Source organism: Eptesicus fuscus, chromosome 16, assembly GCF_027574615.1.
Source record: "Eptesicus fuscus isolate TK198812 chromosome 16, DD_ASM_mEF_20220401, whole genome shotgun sequence".
NCBI classification, from domain to species: Eukaryota; Metazoa; Chordata; class Mammalia; order Chiroptera; family Vespertilionidae; genus Eptesicus; species Eptesicus fuscus.
This window is the reverse complement of record NC_072488.1, coordinates 19,751,003-19,769,422: the sequence shown is the minus strand read 5'-3', so window position 1 is coordinate 19,769,422 and position 18,420 is coordinate 19,751,003. Positions and strand designations below refer to the sequence as shown.

At 35.9% G+C, this 18,420-nt stretch overlaps 1 protein-coding gene across 2 annotated transcripts in view; it reads left to right on the top strand.

Annotated features, from left to right (window-relative positions):
• MAP4K3 (mitogen-activated protein kinase kinase kinase kinase 3) overlaps nucleotides 1-18,420 on the top strand; it is a 117,524-nt gene that overhangs the window by 74,981 nt on the left and 24,123 nt on the right. For both annotated transcript variants that reach the window (XM_008162218.3, XM_008162217.3), the window contains 4 exons: nucleotides 7,301-7,359; nucleotides 13,210-13,248; nucleotides 13,754-13,807; nucleotides 17,090-17,132. In XM_008162218.3, the coding sequence (XP_008160440.2) occupies nucleotides 7,301-7,359; nucleotides 13,210-13,248; nucleotides 13,754-13,807; nucleotides 17,090-17,132 (195 nt within the window). The remainder of the gene's footprint in view (nucleotides 1-7,300; nucleotides 7,360-13,209; nucleotides 13,249-13,753; nucleotides 13,808-17,089; nucleotides 17,133-18,420) is intronic.

Sequence of the window (18,420 nt, the reverse complement as noted above, 5' to 3'; positions counted from 1 at the left end):
CCCTCTGTCTTTCCCTCTCTCTTCCACTTTCTCTAAAAATCAATGGGAAAATATCCTCGGGTGAGGATTTAAAAAAAAAGAAAGAAAGGAAAAAGAAATAATTTCTCTTAGGGCAGTTGCTGTCTCGATGGACAAAAAATACTTGTACATATAAACTGTTAGCTATGCAACAAAATATGTAGTGGATTGCCAAAACTTTGCCAGGTGGTTACTTGTGGTGACTGTCGATGAGGAGAGGCTAACATATCATTGGTATAACAGACATCAGAGAATAAGAAAAGCTTTTGGGTTAATGTGGTTTGTTTGGCTTCTGGGAGGGACTAAGATTGATTTCAGTATTGTGTAGGAGCCATTATAAGTTCTTCAGTAAGAAAGTGGATATATAAATACCTCCTGAGTTTCATGGGAATTAATGTAGAGACAGTCATTGGCACAGTTTTGAGAGATGGCAGATAGCTGAAATTATGAAGTGGTCATACTACTACTCTAATTATGGGATTAGCTCAAAAGAGGGAGATTGAAGTAATCAAAGAGGAAGTGATTGATGGAACCATGAGATGTCATGTGTTCCCCAGCTAGATCTGATTGAAGAAAAAGGGTAAAAAACTGGTTGCCGCTATGCTATGGGTGATGTCTGTGTTTGGCAGTCAAAGGTAGAACCAACATTGGAGGTAGGGAAGAAGCAGTTGAAAAGCACGAAGAGTCAGTAGATGCACTGTCACAAAAGAAAGAAAGATGCATCAGATGGCCCAGAGAGGCCACAAAGTGTGAGGATTGAGAATTAACCGTCCAAGGAAGCAAATGAGAAGGAATGTCTGAAGAAAACACTGTCAGTGATTTCTGGATAGAAAATTTCTCTAGAATTGGACATAAGTAGGCTAGAAAGACAGACACTTGTTGTGGAAATAAAAGATTACAGAACCCAAAGTTTAGATTAATATTCTCCAGATAAGACAATTATAGCACGAGAAACACAATACCTTAGAATTACAATATTCTTTTCTGTACCTGTGCTGAACTAGCCTAGTAACTTGAGTAAGTTATCATGGCTCTGTTCCCTAGAACTAGCCCCTCTCCAAATAATCAGGAATTTCTTATGAGCGAGGGAACAGTTGATGGAATCTTGTGACAGAGGAGGGCATTAGGGACAGATAACTTGTGGTAGGAGAGTGAATGAAATATTTGTCAGATCCTGACATTTATAAAAGCAACCTTTAAACGTACTTCTAATGATGATAAAAGCTAACACTTATCTAAGAAGTTTTTATATGCCAGACATTATTCTAAACACTTTAAATACATTAACTTATGTCTTACAAATGAGAGAATTTAAGGTGCAAAGAAGCTGAAATTGGTCTTGCCACTTAGCTAAATAATAGCAGAGCTGGGATTTGACCTAAGCAGCCTGGCTCAGTAATTCATACCTAAACCACTATGTATGTACTGTATTGCAACCATGACCACTATTGGTCTCCAAAACATTTTCATCTTCCCAAACTACAACTCCTTACCCATTAAACAATAACTCTCATCCTCCCTTCCCCCAAGGCCGTGGCAACCATCATTCTATTTTCTGTCTCTTTGATTTTTTTTTGTACTCCAGTTACCTTATATAATTGGAACCCTAGAACATTTGTCCCTTTGTGACTGGCTCCCTTTACTTAGCAAAATGTCATCACATCTTCAAGATTCATCCATGTTGTAGCATTCGTCAGACTTTCCTTTTTTAAGACTGAATAATATTCTATTGTACATATAGACCACATTTTGTTTATTCCTTGAGCTATCAGTGGGCATGAGTTGCTTTCACCTTTTGATTACTGTGAATAATACTGCTGTGAACATGGATTACAAATATCTGTCAAATCTGTGCTTTCCTAGGTATATAACTAGATTGGGACTTGTTAGATCGCATGATAATTCTACGTTTAATATGTTTGGGGAACAGCCATAGTTTTCCATAGCAGCCGCATCATTTTACAGTTCCTACCAGCAGTGCACAAGGGTTCCAATTTCTCTGCTTCCATCAACACTTGTTCTTTTGTGGCAGGAGAAAGGGAGGTTTTTGTTTTTGTTTTTTAAGTAATAGCCATCCTAATGGGTTTGACCTGTCCTTAGTTATTTCATTCCCCTAATTTCATCAGTCCTAAATTTTGGCACTGCGAACAAGATTTTATGTCTTACAAATACTTGTTGCTGGCGCCTAGAAACCACATAAACCCAGAATGTTTGGCTGTCATCTTAGTGGGTAGTGGCCACCAAGATTACAGCCCTAAGTTCTTTAGGACCCAGAAGAAACGTGTACTCCCTTACAGAAAGCCTGCTGCCTAAGAGTTGGTGTCATCGGTGCTTTCTGGTTGTTTTAAATGCTAAGTGTGTTTATTTTATGATTTTTTAAATGAATTTTGAATGTAACACCTCAATTTTCATTACTACAATAAAATGATTTTTTTTTAAATCAGGCAATGATAATACATGGAACCAGAAGAACAGAGCTTAATTTTTAGGATTGTTAGTGAATAAAAAAATTCTTTAAATTTTAAAAGATGCCCAAGTTAAAAACAAAAACCTCATTATAATGTGATAATTAAATAGTAACAGTTTTGCCCATAACTATACAGATGTGTTTACCTGATCTGTTTTTAAATTAAAAGATAATACTACACATCTGATCAGCTGATGTTAATTTTTTAAATTTTGCCTCATTTTACTGTATATTTTGGCCCATTATGATGAAAAATATATCTAAAGTTAATTGTATGTGAAACACTATGTTAGTTGCTATGGAGGAACATGAATTTACATAATTATTACTCTGAAGAAACTTAGTCTACCTAAGGGAATAAAATATTTAAGTTAGAATTAAAAACATGTTAGGAAGATAATAACCAATTGATTGTTATCATTAATTCTAATAAAAGTATTTTGAAATTATTCCTGAATTAGGTCAAAATTAAATAAAGTCTATAAAGTTATATTTATTCTATAAAAGAAATAGTAAATGCCAACTTTACTTATTTTAAATCTGTTAAACTATCTATACTAATAATAGCCTAGGTCAGTGGTCGGCAAACTGCGGCTCACGAGCCGCAGTTTGCCATTCTGTTGACTAATGAATTTGCCGACCACTGACCTAGACTCTCGATTCCAATAATTACAGGCTGTTGTTGTTCCTTGTGATTAAGCCCCTGTCCCAGTGGTCAGCAAACTCATTAGTCAACAGAGCAGCAAACCGTGGCTCACGAGCCGCATGTGTCTCGCAAGCCGCAGTTTTCCGACCACTGGCCTAGGTGGTCGTCACGCCCTCATGCCGTGATGCCCTCACGCCATCACAATCCATCACCAGGAGGTTGCATGCGCAATGGGCGCACACGGGTGGGCAGGGACTTGACGCTGCATGTGCGGTGTGGAGGCGGGGCTCTGCACGGCTGGGCCTGGGGGTCCTGCGCCCCGCACAGCGTGGAGGTGGGATCCCTGGCTCTGGCCTACCTCTTTGGGGTGATCGATCGCGGGGCTCCTGCACTATGAGAGGGCACAGGTCAGGCTGGGGGACTCCCCCCCCCCCCCAAGTGCACAAATTTCGTGCCCCGGGCCTCTAGTTACTTACTACAAAATGTATGTTGTGTGGTCACTTTTCTTATCTAATATTGAAGACAGTTTCTAAGGAGACCTCATTTCATAATTGCTCAATGGTAGGACATTCTCTAGAATGTCAAACCTAACCTGCTAGTATTCATTTCCAAGCTTGCTGTACAGAAGTCATGTTATTCAGTTTGAGCTTCCTTAAAAGTCTTCTGCTTTTATTAGTCAGAATACTAACTGCTTGATCAGTATTCTGGCTCCACTTGCTTTTCTGAGTTTTTAAGAAACAAAATAAAAAATCTTTTTGAATTATCCAGGTTTCAATCCTTTTTTACTGCTGTAAATTATCTACCACATTAAAAGGTATCTAATGATTTTATTTGTTCCACAATTCTCTCATTTTTTATGTTAAAAAAAGTTTTCCTCTTCTGCTGTGTTCTTTTTTCTTGGGTAAAATAAATTGGTGAAGTACTTTCTCTCTGTTTTTGTAGCCAACTGTATCAGTTCTATTAACTTCCTGCTGTTTTCTCATCAGGTAGATAGACTTTATAATCTCCTTGGGGGGGTGGGTAATAAAAAAATCAATAATGTCTTCTTGATCATATATTTTCTTTTTCCAGTGTTCTCATCACATCCTTTTATTCTTTTTCATTTTTTTCTGGCACCATATTTTCTTAGAGACTTTATCCTAGGTTTAGGAATACACCCCCATTCATTAAAATGAACCACGGAAGTTAAGACATTGTGGCTCAGAATGATATTTTAATCGAGCCGGGTAGACCATCTTAAATTTTCGTTGGGTTGAATCTGTACGAGGCTATTGCATGTTTTCAGTCCATGTTGTTACTTATTGACCTTGACTATGTTGCTAAGTATTGTCATTCACTAATAAGTTGATGCCTGATTTATGCAACTAATATTTTTATGTCTATCCTAGCATGTTCAAATGTATTCTTATTTAGCTTATTTAGCCCAGGTTTTACTCATCTAGGGTATATTTTGAGTGCTTTTCCAAGAATAATTTTGGTAGCATTATCTGTTACAGAATAGCTTTCAAGTCCTTTTAAAAAGGGTTGTAGATCAATTTTTCTTAGACTGCCCTAAAGATAACATAAATAATTACTAACTTTGCCCAGGTTTCACTTTTTTTTCTTTCCTTTCTATTTCTTTTCATTTTTCTTGTCTGATTTACTATCTGAATTCCTACTATTTAATAATAGGTGCTTGGTAAATAATAGCTGAATTGAAGAGGATTAGATAATTATTAGAAGGACTTAGTGTAATTTTTTTACTTGATGACATGGCCAGTACATTGTTTATATTCCATGTTTGCTAAAACATAACAGAACTTGATTTACAGAGAAGGAATTTATAAAGAACAAGCCCCTTTCAATCTTAGCTTTCCTGGGAGGGCTTCACACATGGCCCAGTGAATCACCAGACTTGGGTCTGTCTACAACCTGAATGATGTTAGTTGTTTTTAGACTCTTCTCTTGCCTTCTAAGTACACTGATGGTCTCTATTTTTTCCCCAATCATTATCAAGGAACAGAAGTATATGCTTTGGGAAGCTATCATTTGATTAAAGGTTTAAGAGATTATTGGCTAAAGACATTGCTGGTCTGTAGAGGGCCCAGTTATCTACAGCTAAAGAAATGGAAAGTGAATTCATTGAGATAGTACTTCTCTTTACTGAATATCAACGTTTAAAAGTTCCGTATACAGTCATGACCAATTAAATTGTTCAGCATAATAATGTGTGACTGTCTCATATAACAGTGATTTTATTCTATTAAGATCTATCATTATTAATTAGAGAATAGGTATCTCTTTCCATTAGAATTTCATGTGATACCAGTGTGACAGTTGAGTAATCTCTTTTGTTTATGATATATTATCTTTTCTCTCACTAGTAAGAATATTTATTATTATGCATGGAAGAACACAAATATTGAAAAAGACAAAATTGGATTTTTATTTTCATCAGATATTTTTTGGACAGGTCTTGTAATACTTACATGTTAAAGTACTTTCCATTTAAATGTAATGTATTGCTTAGAATCCTCTCAGGATTCTAGGCTTAGTAGTATTGTGCCCTAGAGTTATTTTCATGTATATATTAACTAGAGGCCCAATGCACGAATTTGTGCAAGGGGCTCGGCCCTCGCAGCCCCGACTTGTCCGGAAAGACATCCAGCCTAAGTAGTATATTGCACTTTTATTGTTATAGATGAGGCTGAAGTGTTAGTTATCCTATATAATAAAAGGCTAATATGCAAATTGACCGAACAGTCAATGCAATGATGCAAACTGACCACCAGGGGGCAGATACTCAATGCAGAAGCTGCCCCCTGGTGGTCAGTACGCTCCCACAGGAGAAGCGCTACTCAGCCAGAAGCCGAGCTCATGGCTGGCAAGCACAGCGGCGGTGAAAGGAGCCTCTCCCACCTTGGCAGCAGCACTAAAGATGTCTGACTGCAGGCAGTCGGACATCCCCCAAGGGCTCCTGGACTGAGAGGGTGCAGGCCGGGCTGAGGGACCCCTCCGAGTGCACAAATTTTGTGCACTGGGCCTCTAGTCTTATTTATAGGAAAATAAACAAATAGCATCTGAACAAGCATTTATTTAGGGCCTAGTTAATATGTGCCAGGTGTTATGCTAGTCCCTGGGCTGTAGGGAAGAAAGATGGATTTAACAATTTCTCTTTGTTTGAGGAGCTCACAGCCTGGCAACTATTTTTATAGACTTGTAAATAAATTAATTAAAATGCAGCGTAATTGCTGGAGGAGAACTATGTGTTAAATGCATTGGAGACTTGGAGAAGGTTACAGCTATCTTACTTGACAGTCTTGGAAGGCTGCTTACAGCACTCTTAAGAATATTCTAGTAAAAATAAAATTCACTTGAAATGTTAAATATTCCCCCTTTATTATTAAAATAGTGCTTGAGATACATAGGCTTTAAGAAGGAGGGGAGAAAGGAAACTGCTTTTTTTTATTGTTGAAAAGCATTTTTTTTTTTTTTTTTTTTTTTTTGTCTCAAGAAGGTGTTTGAGTCGAGCACATATATATTGTTTGTACCTTTAAATTTCAATTCTTAACTCTACAACATGCAGCATTTAGTGAGAATGTTTAAATAGTTGATGAACTGCCTTTATAATATTGAAGTTTGCTACTTACACTTAACTCTTTAAAATATATTAAAAGTCCTAACATACAATTTATAATCTTTTGCAAATCCATATATATTTTTTACTTTAAAAGAGTACCCTATTTTATTTCTTTAAAAAATTATTATTACCTGTATAAAGCAGTTGTAGCAATGTGTGAATGTATGATAGACATAATTATTGCCGCTCTTACAAAGACAGACCAAGATTTTTGTTGCTTGTTCCCTTCTGTAATCATTTTTGCTTCATTAGAGCTTGAGAATAAAGACTTTATTTGAACTTTTTCTTTCTAAAAGCTGACTTTACAAATGTTAATTATAATAGCAATATCCTTAAATGAATCTTGCACATATTATTTTAATGAGTTCCCAGAAAAATATTGAACTTACCTTTTATTGTTGGAAGTCCTACCATGCCTTCTTTTTAAGAACATATAGCAATACAGATTTATTTGAAGTTTGGGGTTTCTCTTTTAAAACTAATGTATATTATTGCATCGTGATTTGTAAGATACTACTGTTTTATTAAATATTTTGTTTTATACTGTTAGGATCTACAACTAGAATATGGACAAGGACACCAAGGTAGTTACTTTTTAGGTACAAACAAGTAAGTAAAGTTCTTTTAAAATTAAATTTAAATCAGGAATAATTAAGTTGCTTTAAAATGTTATATTTTAATAATTATAATACTAAATAATTACAGTAGTAAAATAGTTGGTAGATATATTTCATAAAATACTTTTAACTTTGTTTTACTGTTACTTTGCTAATCATTTAATCAATAATTGTTATAATGGGGACAATCACCTTGAATTTTGTACATCAAGCTACTTTGTAGATCTCTAGAGAAAACTAAGTATATTTCAAATGAGGATAAATATATGTTTGAGCAATTTATTTCTTTTATTTGTAAAGACTTGTTTGTTCCTTATAAAACTTGCTTTGGTATGTCTCTTAGATGTGTTGGCCTCTGAAAACAGCTGGAAATATTCACACTGTTTAGAAATCTTAATATTTTAGCTGGTAAGAGTCTTTTAAAAAGTGAACAGTAATTAAAATGTGTCTAAAGTCTTAAAAGGTATTTATGCAAGTAATAAACCCAAATTATTCAAGGCCTGCTCTACACCACGCACTATCTAGGTGGTACAGCACAGTGGTGAAAAGGCAGCTTTTCAGGTGTAACACTTTCAGTTGTTCATAGGCCCGAGTTAGCAAGGTATGGGGACCAGACTCTGCTATTCCCCGTAGATTTTCTTATTGTCCTCTCATCCCTTCAACCCTCCCCGAAGGCCCTCAATAAAATGGTTTGATTCCCCCGCCCCCAAAAAAGCTAGTATTATAAGGAAATATTATTTAAGTTGCCAAAATCTCCCAGCAATGTAGGTATTTTAATAATCAGATCAAAATAGAATTTCAAAATAGAATTTCAATTGCATTAGAGAGTTGAGACATACACACACACACACACACACACACACACACCCTTATTTTAAGTTAAACAGTTGACAAAAGGTGACTAAAGATAAGTAGCTCAGATTTAGTGATTATAGTGCAAAATCATGTCGCTTTCTTTAAATAAATGAATCATTTGAATATGTTTTTCAACACAGAAAAAAGGCTTTGAATGACAACCTAGAGCCGTGGTCGGCAAACTGCGACTCCCGAACCACATGCAGCTCTTTGGCCCCTTGAGTGTGGCTCTTCCACAAAATACCACAGCCTGGGCGAGTCTATTTTGAAGAAGTGGAGTTAGAAGAAGTTTAAGCTTAAAAAATTTGACTCTCAAAAGAAATTTCAATAGTTGTACTGTTGATATTTGGCTCTGTTGACTAATGAGTTTGCCGACCACTGACCTAGAGAAATGCCCTAGTTTTTATTTAAACTGAACTTCATTTAAGTACTGTGAGGTGTTTTTTATTAAATTATTATTAGTAACTTTATTTATATTTCCTAAAATGGAAAATAAGTGTGAAATTCTCCTGGTAGAAAAATAAAATTCTATCTAAATAATAACAAATTGCTATTTATAGTTTGTCCTAATTTGTTGATGGACAACAAAGGAAAGTTTGTCTCATAGTGAGTTAGCAAATGAAAAATTTATGTATTTTTTATGTTATTTTGTCTAAATTTGAGGTCACTGGTTTTAAGGCCCTTGTTAGTAAATTTCAATATATTTTAAGAGACAGGGTAATTTGGAAAGATATTTCATTTACCTTTCTTGGATTCATTTAAAATATATTTTTAAATGGCATACTTGCAAAAGTAACCAAAAAAATATTTTATTTATATATATATATATATATATATATATATATATATATATAGTCCATCTCTAAATGATTTTCCAGATTCCTTAGTTTCCATTTTCTGATTTTTATCTGTTAGACATTTTCATAGTATATGGTTACTTTGGCTAGGTAAAATATTAATAATTTGCCCAACCTTCATTTTTTTGATTAATTGGATCCCTGCTTAAGGAACTGTATTCTATATAACGAATTACTGGCAAGGTAGGTTGGCCAAAAGTTTGACCTTTGGCTGTGTTTCGTGTACAGGTACATATACATACATGTGACATGAGCATGGATGTAGCACTTCTCTTACTGTACTGATATGTCTGCTTTATCCTTGTGACTAGGCAGTGTTTTAAAACTCACAGGATTTCCTGCTTTCTCCATAGGTGATCAGGCAGACAGATTTTCATTTCTGGGTTTCTACGTATTACAGACCATGCGGCAACTATATAAGATAGTTGTTATTTTTTTAATAAATGCCTATATATTTTGACTTACTGAGTGGTTTTCTTTTCTTTTGAATTATATTATTGTTGAGGTCAACTTTTCTGATCATTTAAAACCAACAAAGTATTATTTTTAAAGAAAATTCTAAATTATTTTTGATTTTTTAAATATAGCACAAAAATTCTAAAGATAAATTCTCTTTTAGAAAAGACCTAAATAGTAGTGAAAGAGTAAATTGAATTATACAATTCCTGGCACAATTGAATGTAGTAGTAGTAAAGACCAGAATTGTCTCTTTCTGTAAGCCATTAAGGCTTTAAGAAATTTACCTCAGTTTCTCTAGTAAAATGGGGATTATAATAGTACCTTCTTTTGGGCTGAAATGGAATAGTCATTGTAAAACATTTGGCATATTTATGGTTTAGTAAGTACTTACTAGTTGCCCTTATTTGTAGTATTTACTCAGTAACTGTTGATTGTAAGATCAAGTGAAATAAGTGAATAAAACTGCTCTTTTGGTTTTAGAGAAACAGGGAGTGGTTTTGTTTCCAAATATAATCAGTACTTTATAGATTGTTTTGAACCAGTTAGACAATTTTGAAAGACTTGAGTAGTCAGCAGCATGAATTCCTTAGTTAATTCAGATATGCTAAATATTTTTGGCAATTTTGTGTGGTTTTTTTACTTCCAGGTTATTTTCTTCACTTGATCAGTTAAATCTATATTTGCATACAGTTCCATTTTTAATCCTATTCAAATTTTTAAATCATTTTAGGTTGATTTCATAATTTAGTATCTGAGGGCATCAGTGTTGTTTTGTTCATTACTTTCTAAAAATTCCATAATAGAATAATGAAGTGGACTAGTGAATAGTGACATTGTTTATTGTATAGTACCCAGTCTTGATGATTAAATCAGGCATCACATTTTTCTCCAGTGCTCTCCAGATATAGTATTTACTGTAAATTAACATTGTAGCAAATTTAGCCATGTTTTATTTTCTCTTTCATAAAGCCTGAAAAGCAAATGTTTTCTACTTTTCATTAATACTTAATGACATCTTTAACTTGACTAACAAGTCTTAACACATAGTAGGAGATTTATAAGTAAATGAATAAAAAAATATATATGGGTCCATAGCCATAGATTAGCCACTTTTTCATGTTCTCTTATTCAGCTTTTTTCTCTTATTCTTAGAGAACCTAGAAAAGTGGAATGCCATATAAGTTCAATTACATAGGGTAACTAAAAATAAACTACATTTAAATTCTCCTCTTAATTATTCTCAAATCCTGATATTTCCTACTGGAAAAAAAAATGCTTCAAAAAATATTGTCATATGCTCAAGAAAATGGTGTGTGTTTTTTCACATCTTCTGAAAGGATATGAAAGCCCACTGTATAGTTCAAAGATATTATGTTTAATTTAGTAAAATAGTTTAAAGCAGCGCTTCTTAAAATTTTAGTCTCAGAATCCTTTTATAGTCTTAAAATACTATTGGGGACTCCAATGAGTTTTTTGTTAATATAGGTTATAACTGTCTATAACTGTCTATTAGAAATGTAAACAGGGAACTTTTCAAAATATTTATTCTAATAGTAATATACCTATTACATGTTATCATAGATAACATTTTTATTATTTAGGACCAATTCACATGCACCTTTATGGCACCTCCTTCCTAATACCACTCGATTCTTATGAGAGTTAGAAGCAACAAATAATTGCAAGAAGGTTTTATATAGGTCAGTGTAATACAACAAACTTTTTGTTGAGGTCAACTAATAACTTTTTATGAAGAATGCTCTTTTTTCTGAAATAAAATAATATTAGTAAGAAAAGTACATTGATTTTTTTATTTTTTTTTTTTTGCATATCTCCTTAATGTCTGGTTTAGTAGAAGACAGCTGGTTTCTCATGTCTGCTACTAATCTGTTGTGATATCATCTATATATATAAAAAGCCTAAGCAACCTTTACAACCGGACGACCGGCCAGTAGCTATGACGCGCACTGACCACAGTCAACCTCCCCCGGTTGGCTGGCCCCGATCGGCCGGGAGGGACCCCACCTGTGCACAAATTCATGCACCGGCCTCTAGTGTTCTTGATAGTCTAGAAAACTAGAGTTCATTTTCAATGAAAGAATAAGAGTGAAAAAGTAAATACTTTAGTATTATGAAAATAGTATTGACCTTGCAGGCCTTCTACAGGAGACTAAGACTCCCAGGATCCCCAGACCACATTTTGAGAATCGCAGGTTTAAAGAAATGTTGTTTAGTCAGTAATAATAAAGAAAACACAATTGAATACTTACTATGTTCTAAATTACTATTCTAAGCATTTTACCTATATTAATGCATTATACCTTCAGATATATGAACATTTGACATCATGTATATTATAATTCCCATTTTACTGCTGTGGAAACTGAAGCGTAGGGAAATCAAAGTGACTTATTGCAGGCCATGTAGCTTACAGTGGCCGAGGCAGCAGTCAGACTCAGGCTGTCTTTGCTTCATAACCTGGCATCGTTTTGCTAAACTGCCTTTAGGCAGAGATGCTCTTGCCTTCCTGGTGGTAGGCCAGAAAGAGCTTTGTGATTAAGGTAATACATTGACTGAAGTACCTCACTTCCTTTATCTGCAAAGTAGGATCCAGATTTAGAACTTTGTCGTTTTTCAAATTTAGATCATTAAGCTGGCCTAATTAAAATTTGATGGCTAAAATATATTCAATTAATTGCTTATACCAGCTTTCAATTTCTCTGGTTTTACATTTTGATAACTCTAATGGCAGTTTTTCCCCAATATATATAGGGAGAAAAAATGATTAGAAGGTACTACCTTCTAGCTTTTGAGAGTAAATTTTCTGCTGAATATTTTTTGCCTTAGTCGCCATATTTCTCTCTGTTCCATTAGTTTTAAGGAGACTATTGAGATTTTATGCTTGAAGAGTATAATACAGGAGATAGGCTGCATGAGCTTGCCGTGGAAAAAAGTAAAGGGACTTCAGAAATGCCATGAGTTCTCTCTCACCTTCCTGAATAGCAGGTTTTATAAATTGCTCCTAATGATAAAACCCTCACACCTGGTCTGATACAGGCTTAGTCTCCCAAAAGTGTAAATGTGTTTGCCAGTCCACCACTGGAGAGCAGATAGCCAGGTAAGTGAGTGTGTTCTGTGGAACAGAGTGCTACTACATTCATGTATTCACATCACATGCATGCATGCTTCTGCAGAGAGAGCCAACATGTTGAGTTTCATTTTGTAGGATTGCCTGAGAGCATGATGTTTTTTTAAAGTGTGTCACCTTCCTTATTTTAAGAAAAAGAAAATGTAATTTCAGGTGTCACGTAAATATTCCGGGTAAATTTGAATCCTGGAAGCTCCTGACTATGACCCTGCAATTATTGTTTTGTCAGTCCTATTGTGACATTTTGTGGTGGGTTGTGCTCTGTTTGAATTGGTATTTTTCAGTAAACATTAGGGTTTATTTTGTTCATTTAAAATACATAAATAAAGACATTAGCAACAGAAAATAGAGGTAGCTCATTAAATATAACTTGATGTTTTATGGTATTGAGATAATCATTGTAGCATATTTCTAGTAAATATTAAAAAAGTAATTTTTGTCGATAAGGTTAAAATGATGAAGATATATACTTATTGCTTGCTTAATTCACATTGCTTTTTTTTTTTTTTTTCTTTCTTTTAAGGAGTCTTCTGAAGTCTGTTGAAGAAGAATTACATCAGCGGTAATTTTACTTTTTGTTTTGTTTTTTTAATCCTCACCTGAGGAGTGAGGCTATTTTTTCCATTGGTTTTTTAGAGAGAGTGAAAGGGAAGGGGAAGGAGAGAGAGGGAAACATGTATGTGAGAGACACATCGATTGGTTGCCTCCCACATGCACTGTGACTGGGGGTGGGGATGGAACCTGCAACCCAGGTACATGCCCTTGACTGGGAATTGAACCCTGAGACCCTCCGGTGCACAGGCCGACGCTCTAACCACTTAGCAACTCCAGCCAGGGTGGTCATTTTACTTTTTAATTAAGCTTAGAATACTTTGTCACACAGATGAGTCATCTGTTTGTTCCCTTCTCTGACATGTAGCCTTAAGATCATTTTTGTTGTTACTGGTGTTTTAACTCTGTAAAGATGTAGAAGTAAAATTCTGTCTTGCAGTTTTCTGAAATTTCTTCTTAAGCTATTTTGGTCAAGTTCACTTAGTAACAATGGAACTATCCTTCTTTATCTTTAGAGGGCATGTGGCACATTTAGAAGATGATGAAGGGGATGATGATGAATCTAAACAGTACGTTCTGTTTTGATTTTTAGTAAAAGAGAAAGTATCATGTGCTCTGATTTCATAAGTCTGACAGCCTAATGTTGACAGTAATTTTAATGTCATTGGTAATGTAGTATTATGGGTTCTAGCACAGTTTCTTTCCTTTTTCTGCTTTAGTTGTATTAGTCTGCTCCATCATCCTTAATAAAATATCATAGATTGGTGGTTTAAACAAAATTTATTTCTCACAGTTCTGGAGGCTGGGAAGTTTAAGCTCAAGCTGCTGACCAGTTCAATTCCTGGTGAGAGCTCTCTTCCAGGCTTGCAGACAGCTGCCTTCTCACCATGTCCTCACATGGGCTTTCCTCAGTGTGTACAGGCAGAGAGAACTCTCTCTCCCTCTTCCTACAAAGCCACTAATCCTATTCGATTAGGGCTTGACTCTTAGGATCTCAATTAACTTTCATTACCTCCCAAAAGCACTACTATCTCCAGATATAATCACATCAGAGTTAGGACCTCAACATACAATTTTGAGGGGACACAATTCAGTCCATATTATTGTGCCCCTCATTCCCCAAAATTTATGTCCTTAACACATGTAAAATATAGTCATTCTAAAAGTCTTAGCTCTTTCCAGCGTCAACTCTAAAGTCATAATAAATCAATTCAGTTTAGATCTAATGATCTATGGATCACCGTCATAATTATTTTTTCTCTTTTCTTAAAGAGTATGCACGTTCAGAAACCTCTGTCCATCCTGTTCTATAAAATCCAAGGAGTTCCCAGCCTTCCTTTGTATTTGTCTCATCTCCATCCCCTTCTGTTCAAGCTGCCAGTGTTCGTGCTAGTAAAATCCCATAAATTCCCTATTGAGTGACAGTCCAGCCACACTCGTGGTGCTCTCTTCAGAACATGCTTTCTCATGCCATCCGTTTCTGAGACAATAGGGATAGGCTGAGAATTTTTCAAATTTCAAGTGCTAGTTTCTCTTTTCTTGGCATTTTTTTCTTCAGTTCTTCTTTCATTTCATTATAAGCAAGCCACTCCTTCAGCACTTTGCTTAGAAATCTCAGCTAAATATCTAATTTCATTACTTTGAATTTTTACCTTCCACAAAACACCAGAACATAATTCAGCCAAATTCCCTGACTCTTTATAATAAAGATCATCTTTCCTCCAGTTTCCAGTAACATTTTCGTTAAAGACCCGACCAGAGTGGCCTTTAACGACATTCTGTTGATGATTATTTATGTACTAGAGGCCCGGTGCACGAAATTCGTGCACTCCGTGGGGGTTCCCTCAGCCCGGCTTGGGCCCTTTCACAGTCCAGGAGCCCCACGATCAAACGCCCCAAAGAAGTAGGCCCTGCCTACCTGGCTGGGGCTCCACGATGGATCACCCCCACAGAGAGAGGCCCCGCCCACCTGCCTCAGCGCCACTGGTTAGCATGGGCCGCCCTCTTTGGGGCAATAGCCCCAAAGAGGGAGGCCCTGCCTATCCAGCCGGAGCACCACAATGAATCGCCTACCCGCCGCAGCACCGCCTCAGGGTAGCCTGGGCCTCTCTCTTTGGGGCAAGTGATAGTGCCCCGCGGAGGGAAGCCCCGCCCACCCGCCGTAGCCCACTGGTCGGTGGCCTGGGCCTTCCTCTTTGGGATGATCGTGGAGTCCCCTGATTGATCACCCCGCCAGCCGGTGGCCTGAGCCTCCCTCTGCAGGGTGATCATGAGGCGATGGCTGGGCCCCCAACCAATCTCACTGCACCTGTGTTGGCTGGCCTGGTGCAAGTGGCTAGCATAGCGTGGTCGTTCAGATGGTCATTCCGCTGTTTGGCTGATTGGTTGATTTGAATATTACGCTTTTATTATTACAGATTCTGTAAGAAGATGGAAGCTTTCTCACAAGCTCTCCTTTTTTTTTTTACTTATAACCAGACTTGCTTTTTTAAAAAATCCTATATAATAAAAGCCTAATATGCTGTGTGCAGTTGTCCAGTTGTCTGTTCAACCAATCAAAGCATAATATGGTAATGATATGCTAAGGCTGCTCAACCGCTCACTATGATGTGCACTGACCACCAGGGGGTAGACAGTCAACCAGTCGCTATGACATGCGCTGACCACAAGGGGGCAGACGCTCCAACCGGTAGGTTAACTTGCTGCTGGGGTCAGGTCAATTGGGACTGAACAAGATGGGCCAGACACGCCCTGGAGCCCTCCCGCGGTCCCTCTCCTGCTGGCCAACCTCCCACGTCCCTCCCCCAGCCCTGATCGTGCACCGGTGGGGTGCCTCGGCCTGGCTTCCACCTTCACGGGATGTTGGAAAGCCGGTTTCAGCCCAATCCCACAGGCCAGGCCAAGGGACCCCACTGGTGCACGAATTCGTACACTGGGCCTCTAGTATTTTTATATATATATTTATTGATTTCAGAGAGGAAGGGAAAGGGAGAGACAGAGATAGAAACATCAATGACTAGCGCACTTTGAGTCCTTGGAGGCGTAGGTTTTCCTTTCTACTTCACTACTATGTGACCGTGGATCAGGTCCCTTAACCTCTCTGGGCCTCATTTTCCTCATCAGAGAATTTATGCTCTATCATCTTTTAAGTTTTGTAAATGTTTTAGAAACTACAGTCCTGAATTGTAATGAATCTTAGCTTCAGTCAAATCAATTCTGTCTATAATTTCATAAAGCATGTATATTTTGATGAGGTTCATCAGAGATATTTCATATCTAACTGTAGTAAAAACATATATTACATTGTGATATATTTTACAGTGTATCATTTTGCTGTTTTCCCCTAAACCAGTGGTCGGCAAACTCATTAGTCAACAGAGCCAAATATCAACAGTACGACGATTGAAATTTCTTTTGAGAGCCAAATTTTTTAAACTTAAACTTCTTCTAACGCCACTTCTTCAAAATAGACTCACCCAGGCCGTGGTATTTTGTGGAAGAGCCACACTCGTGAGCCGCAGTTTGCCGACCACAGCCCTAAGCCAGTTACTTGTTTTACATTAATTAATTACCTTTCGATTGATATAAACTGTAATTGTAGTTATCTTTCCCACTTCTAATTACTGGATAGAATTTGAAATCAAGAAAGCTTATCTACTCAGTTACTTCTGAATGATACTCCATTCAGCATAATTTGAATATTTAACAAAATATTTTAGAAAATGCCCAGTCTTAAAAAAAAGGAACTTGTTATACAATTTTTTCTTCCATAACTTTGAAAAATTATAGTTTAGTAATGATTTTTTTAATAAAATAAAGAGTTCTAATTCTAAACTTTTATATTTTTATAGTTCAACCATGAAAGCAAAAGTTCCACCTCCTTTGCCACCAAAGGTAGGCAGATTTATTTTTCAATTTGAATTTGTTTGTGTATGTGTGTGATTATTTGATACTGTATTAATATTTACTCTGTAGCTTATTTTCACTTGGGACCCACAAAGAAACATCATGAAGAAGTTACTAATTAATCATGATATAAGTCGATAATTGTGTTATTATTGTTTCTCTTTTTTAATTATCCAACTTGCCACTTATTGTTTATTCTAAATAAGTTCTAGAAATTTGTACATGAGAATAATTATATTAATGAATTAGTAGTATTTCACTTGGTTTAGGAAACTTACTTTTTTCCTAAAATATGTATATATATTTTTTATTTCAGAGAGGGAGAAAGAGAGATAGACACATCAATGATGAGAGAGATTGATTGTCTGCCTCCTGCACACCACCTATTGGGGATTGAGCCCGCAACCAGGGCATGTGCCCTGACTGAGAATCGAACCTTGACCTCCTGGTTCATAGGTCAACACTCAACCACTGAGCTATGCCTGCCAGGCAACTTACATTTTTAAATCAATCTAGTAACTGATGCCCTGAGAATGAGTAAAGAATAGTGTTTTATCCAGATGTTTAATTTTTAGAAGGTACTTTTAAATTAAAAATAGGTCAGTAATTTTCATTTTTCTTATCAATGAAATCCTTTTACCAAACAAAAGCATCATAAAATAATAGATTATTCCAACAGATGAGAGGTTTTTTTTAAGATAAAAGGAGTTAATATAAATTTATTTTATAAGCTTATGCATAGCAAATTTTAATTACAGAATGAACTGTTTATAAAGTTAGCTGTTGGTTTTATAAGGTTTGAAATCATGGGTTATAAATGAGAATTAGAGTCTGATCAGTCTTGGCATCCAATATATTACTATATTTTGTTTTCATTTCTTACTTTTGAGAAAATCATGATTCACACATAAATAATAATGCATTTGCTTGTTTAGTATTGTATTAGCTTAAATATAAAGATCTAAATCTCAAAGAGATAAGTGCTAAGTAATATTCCTAATAAGGGACATATTTATAAGAATTTATAAAGTCTCCAAACCTCCTGCTGGTGGAGGTTTCATAATTGTCTGAATAGAAAGTTTCTCAGGCATCTTTTATTAGTATTCTCCATGATGATAAAATTTTAATTGATACCTTTTTCTACCCCCAGTCTAAAAGATTAAGCATTAACATAAAAGACATTGAGTCATTTAAAAGAGTTTAGATTAGTCTTGTAAGGAGCTGAATAGCCTGAATGTTTAAAATAAAAAGAGACTCATTTAAATTGGAGATAAGA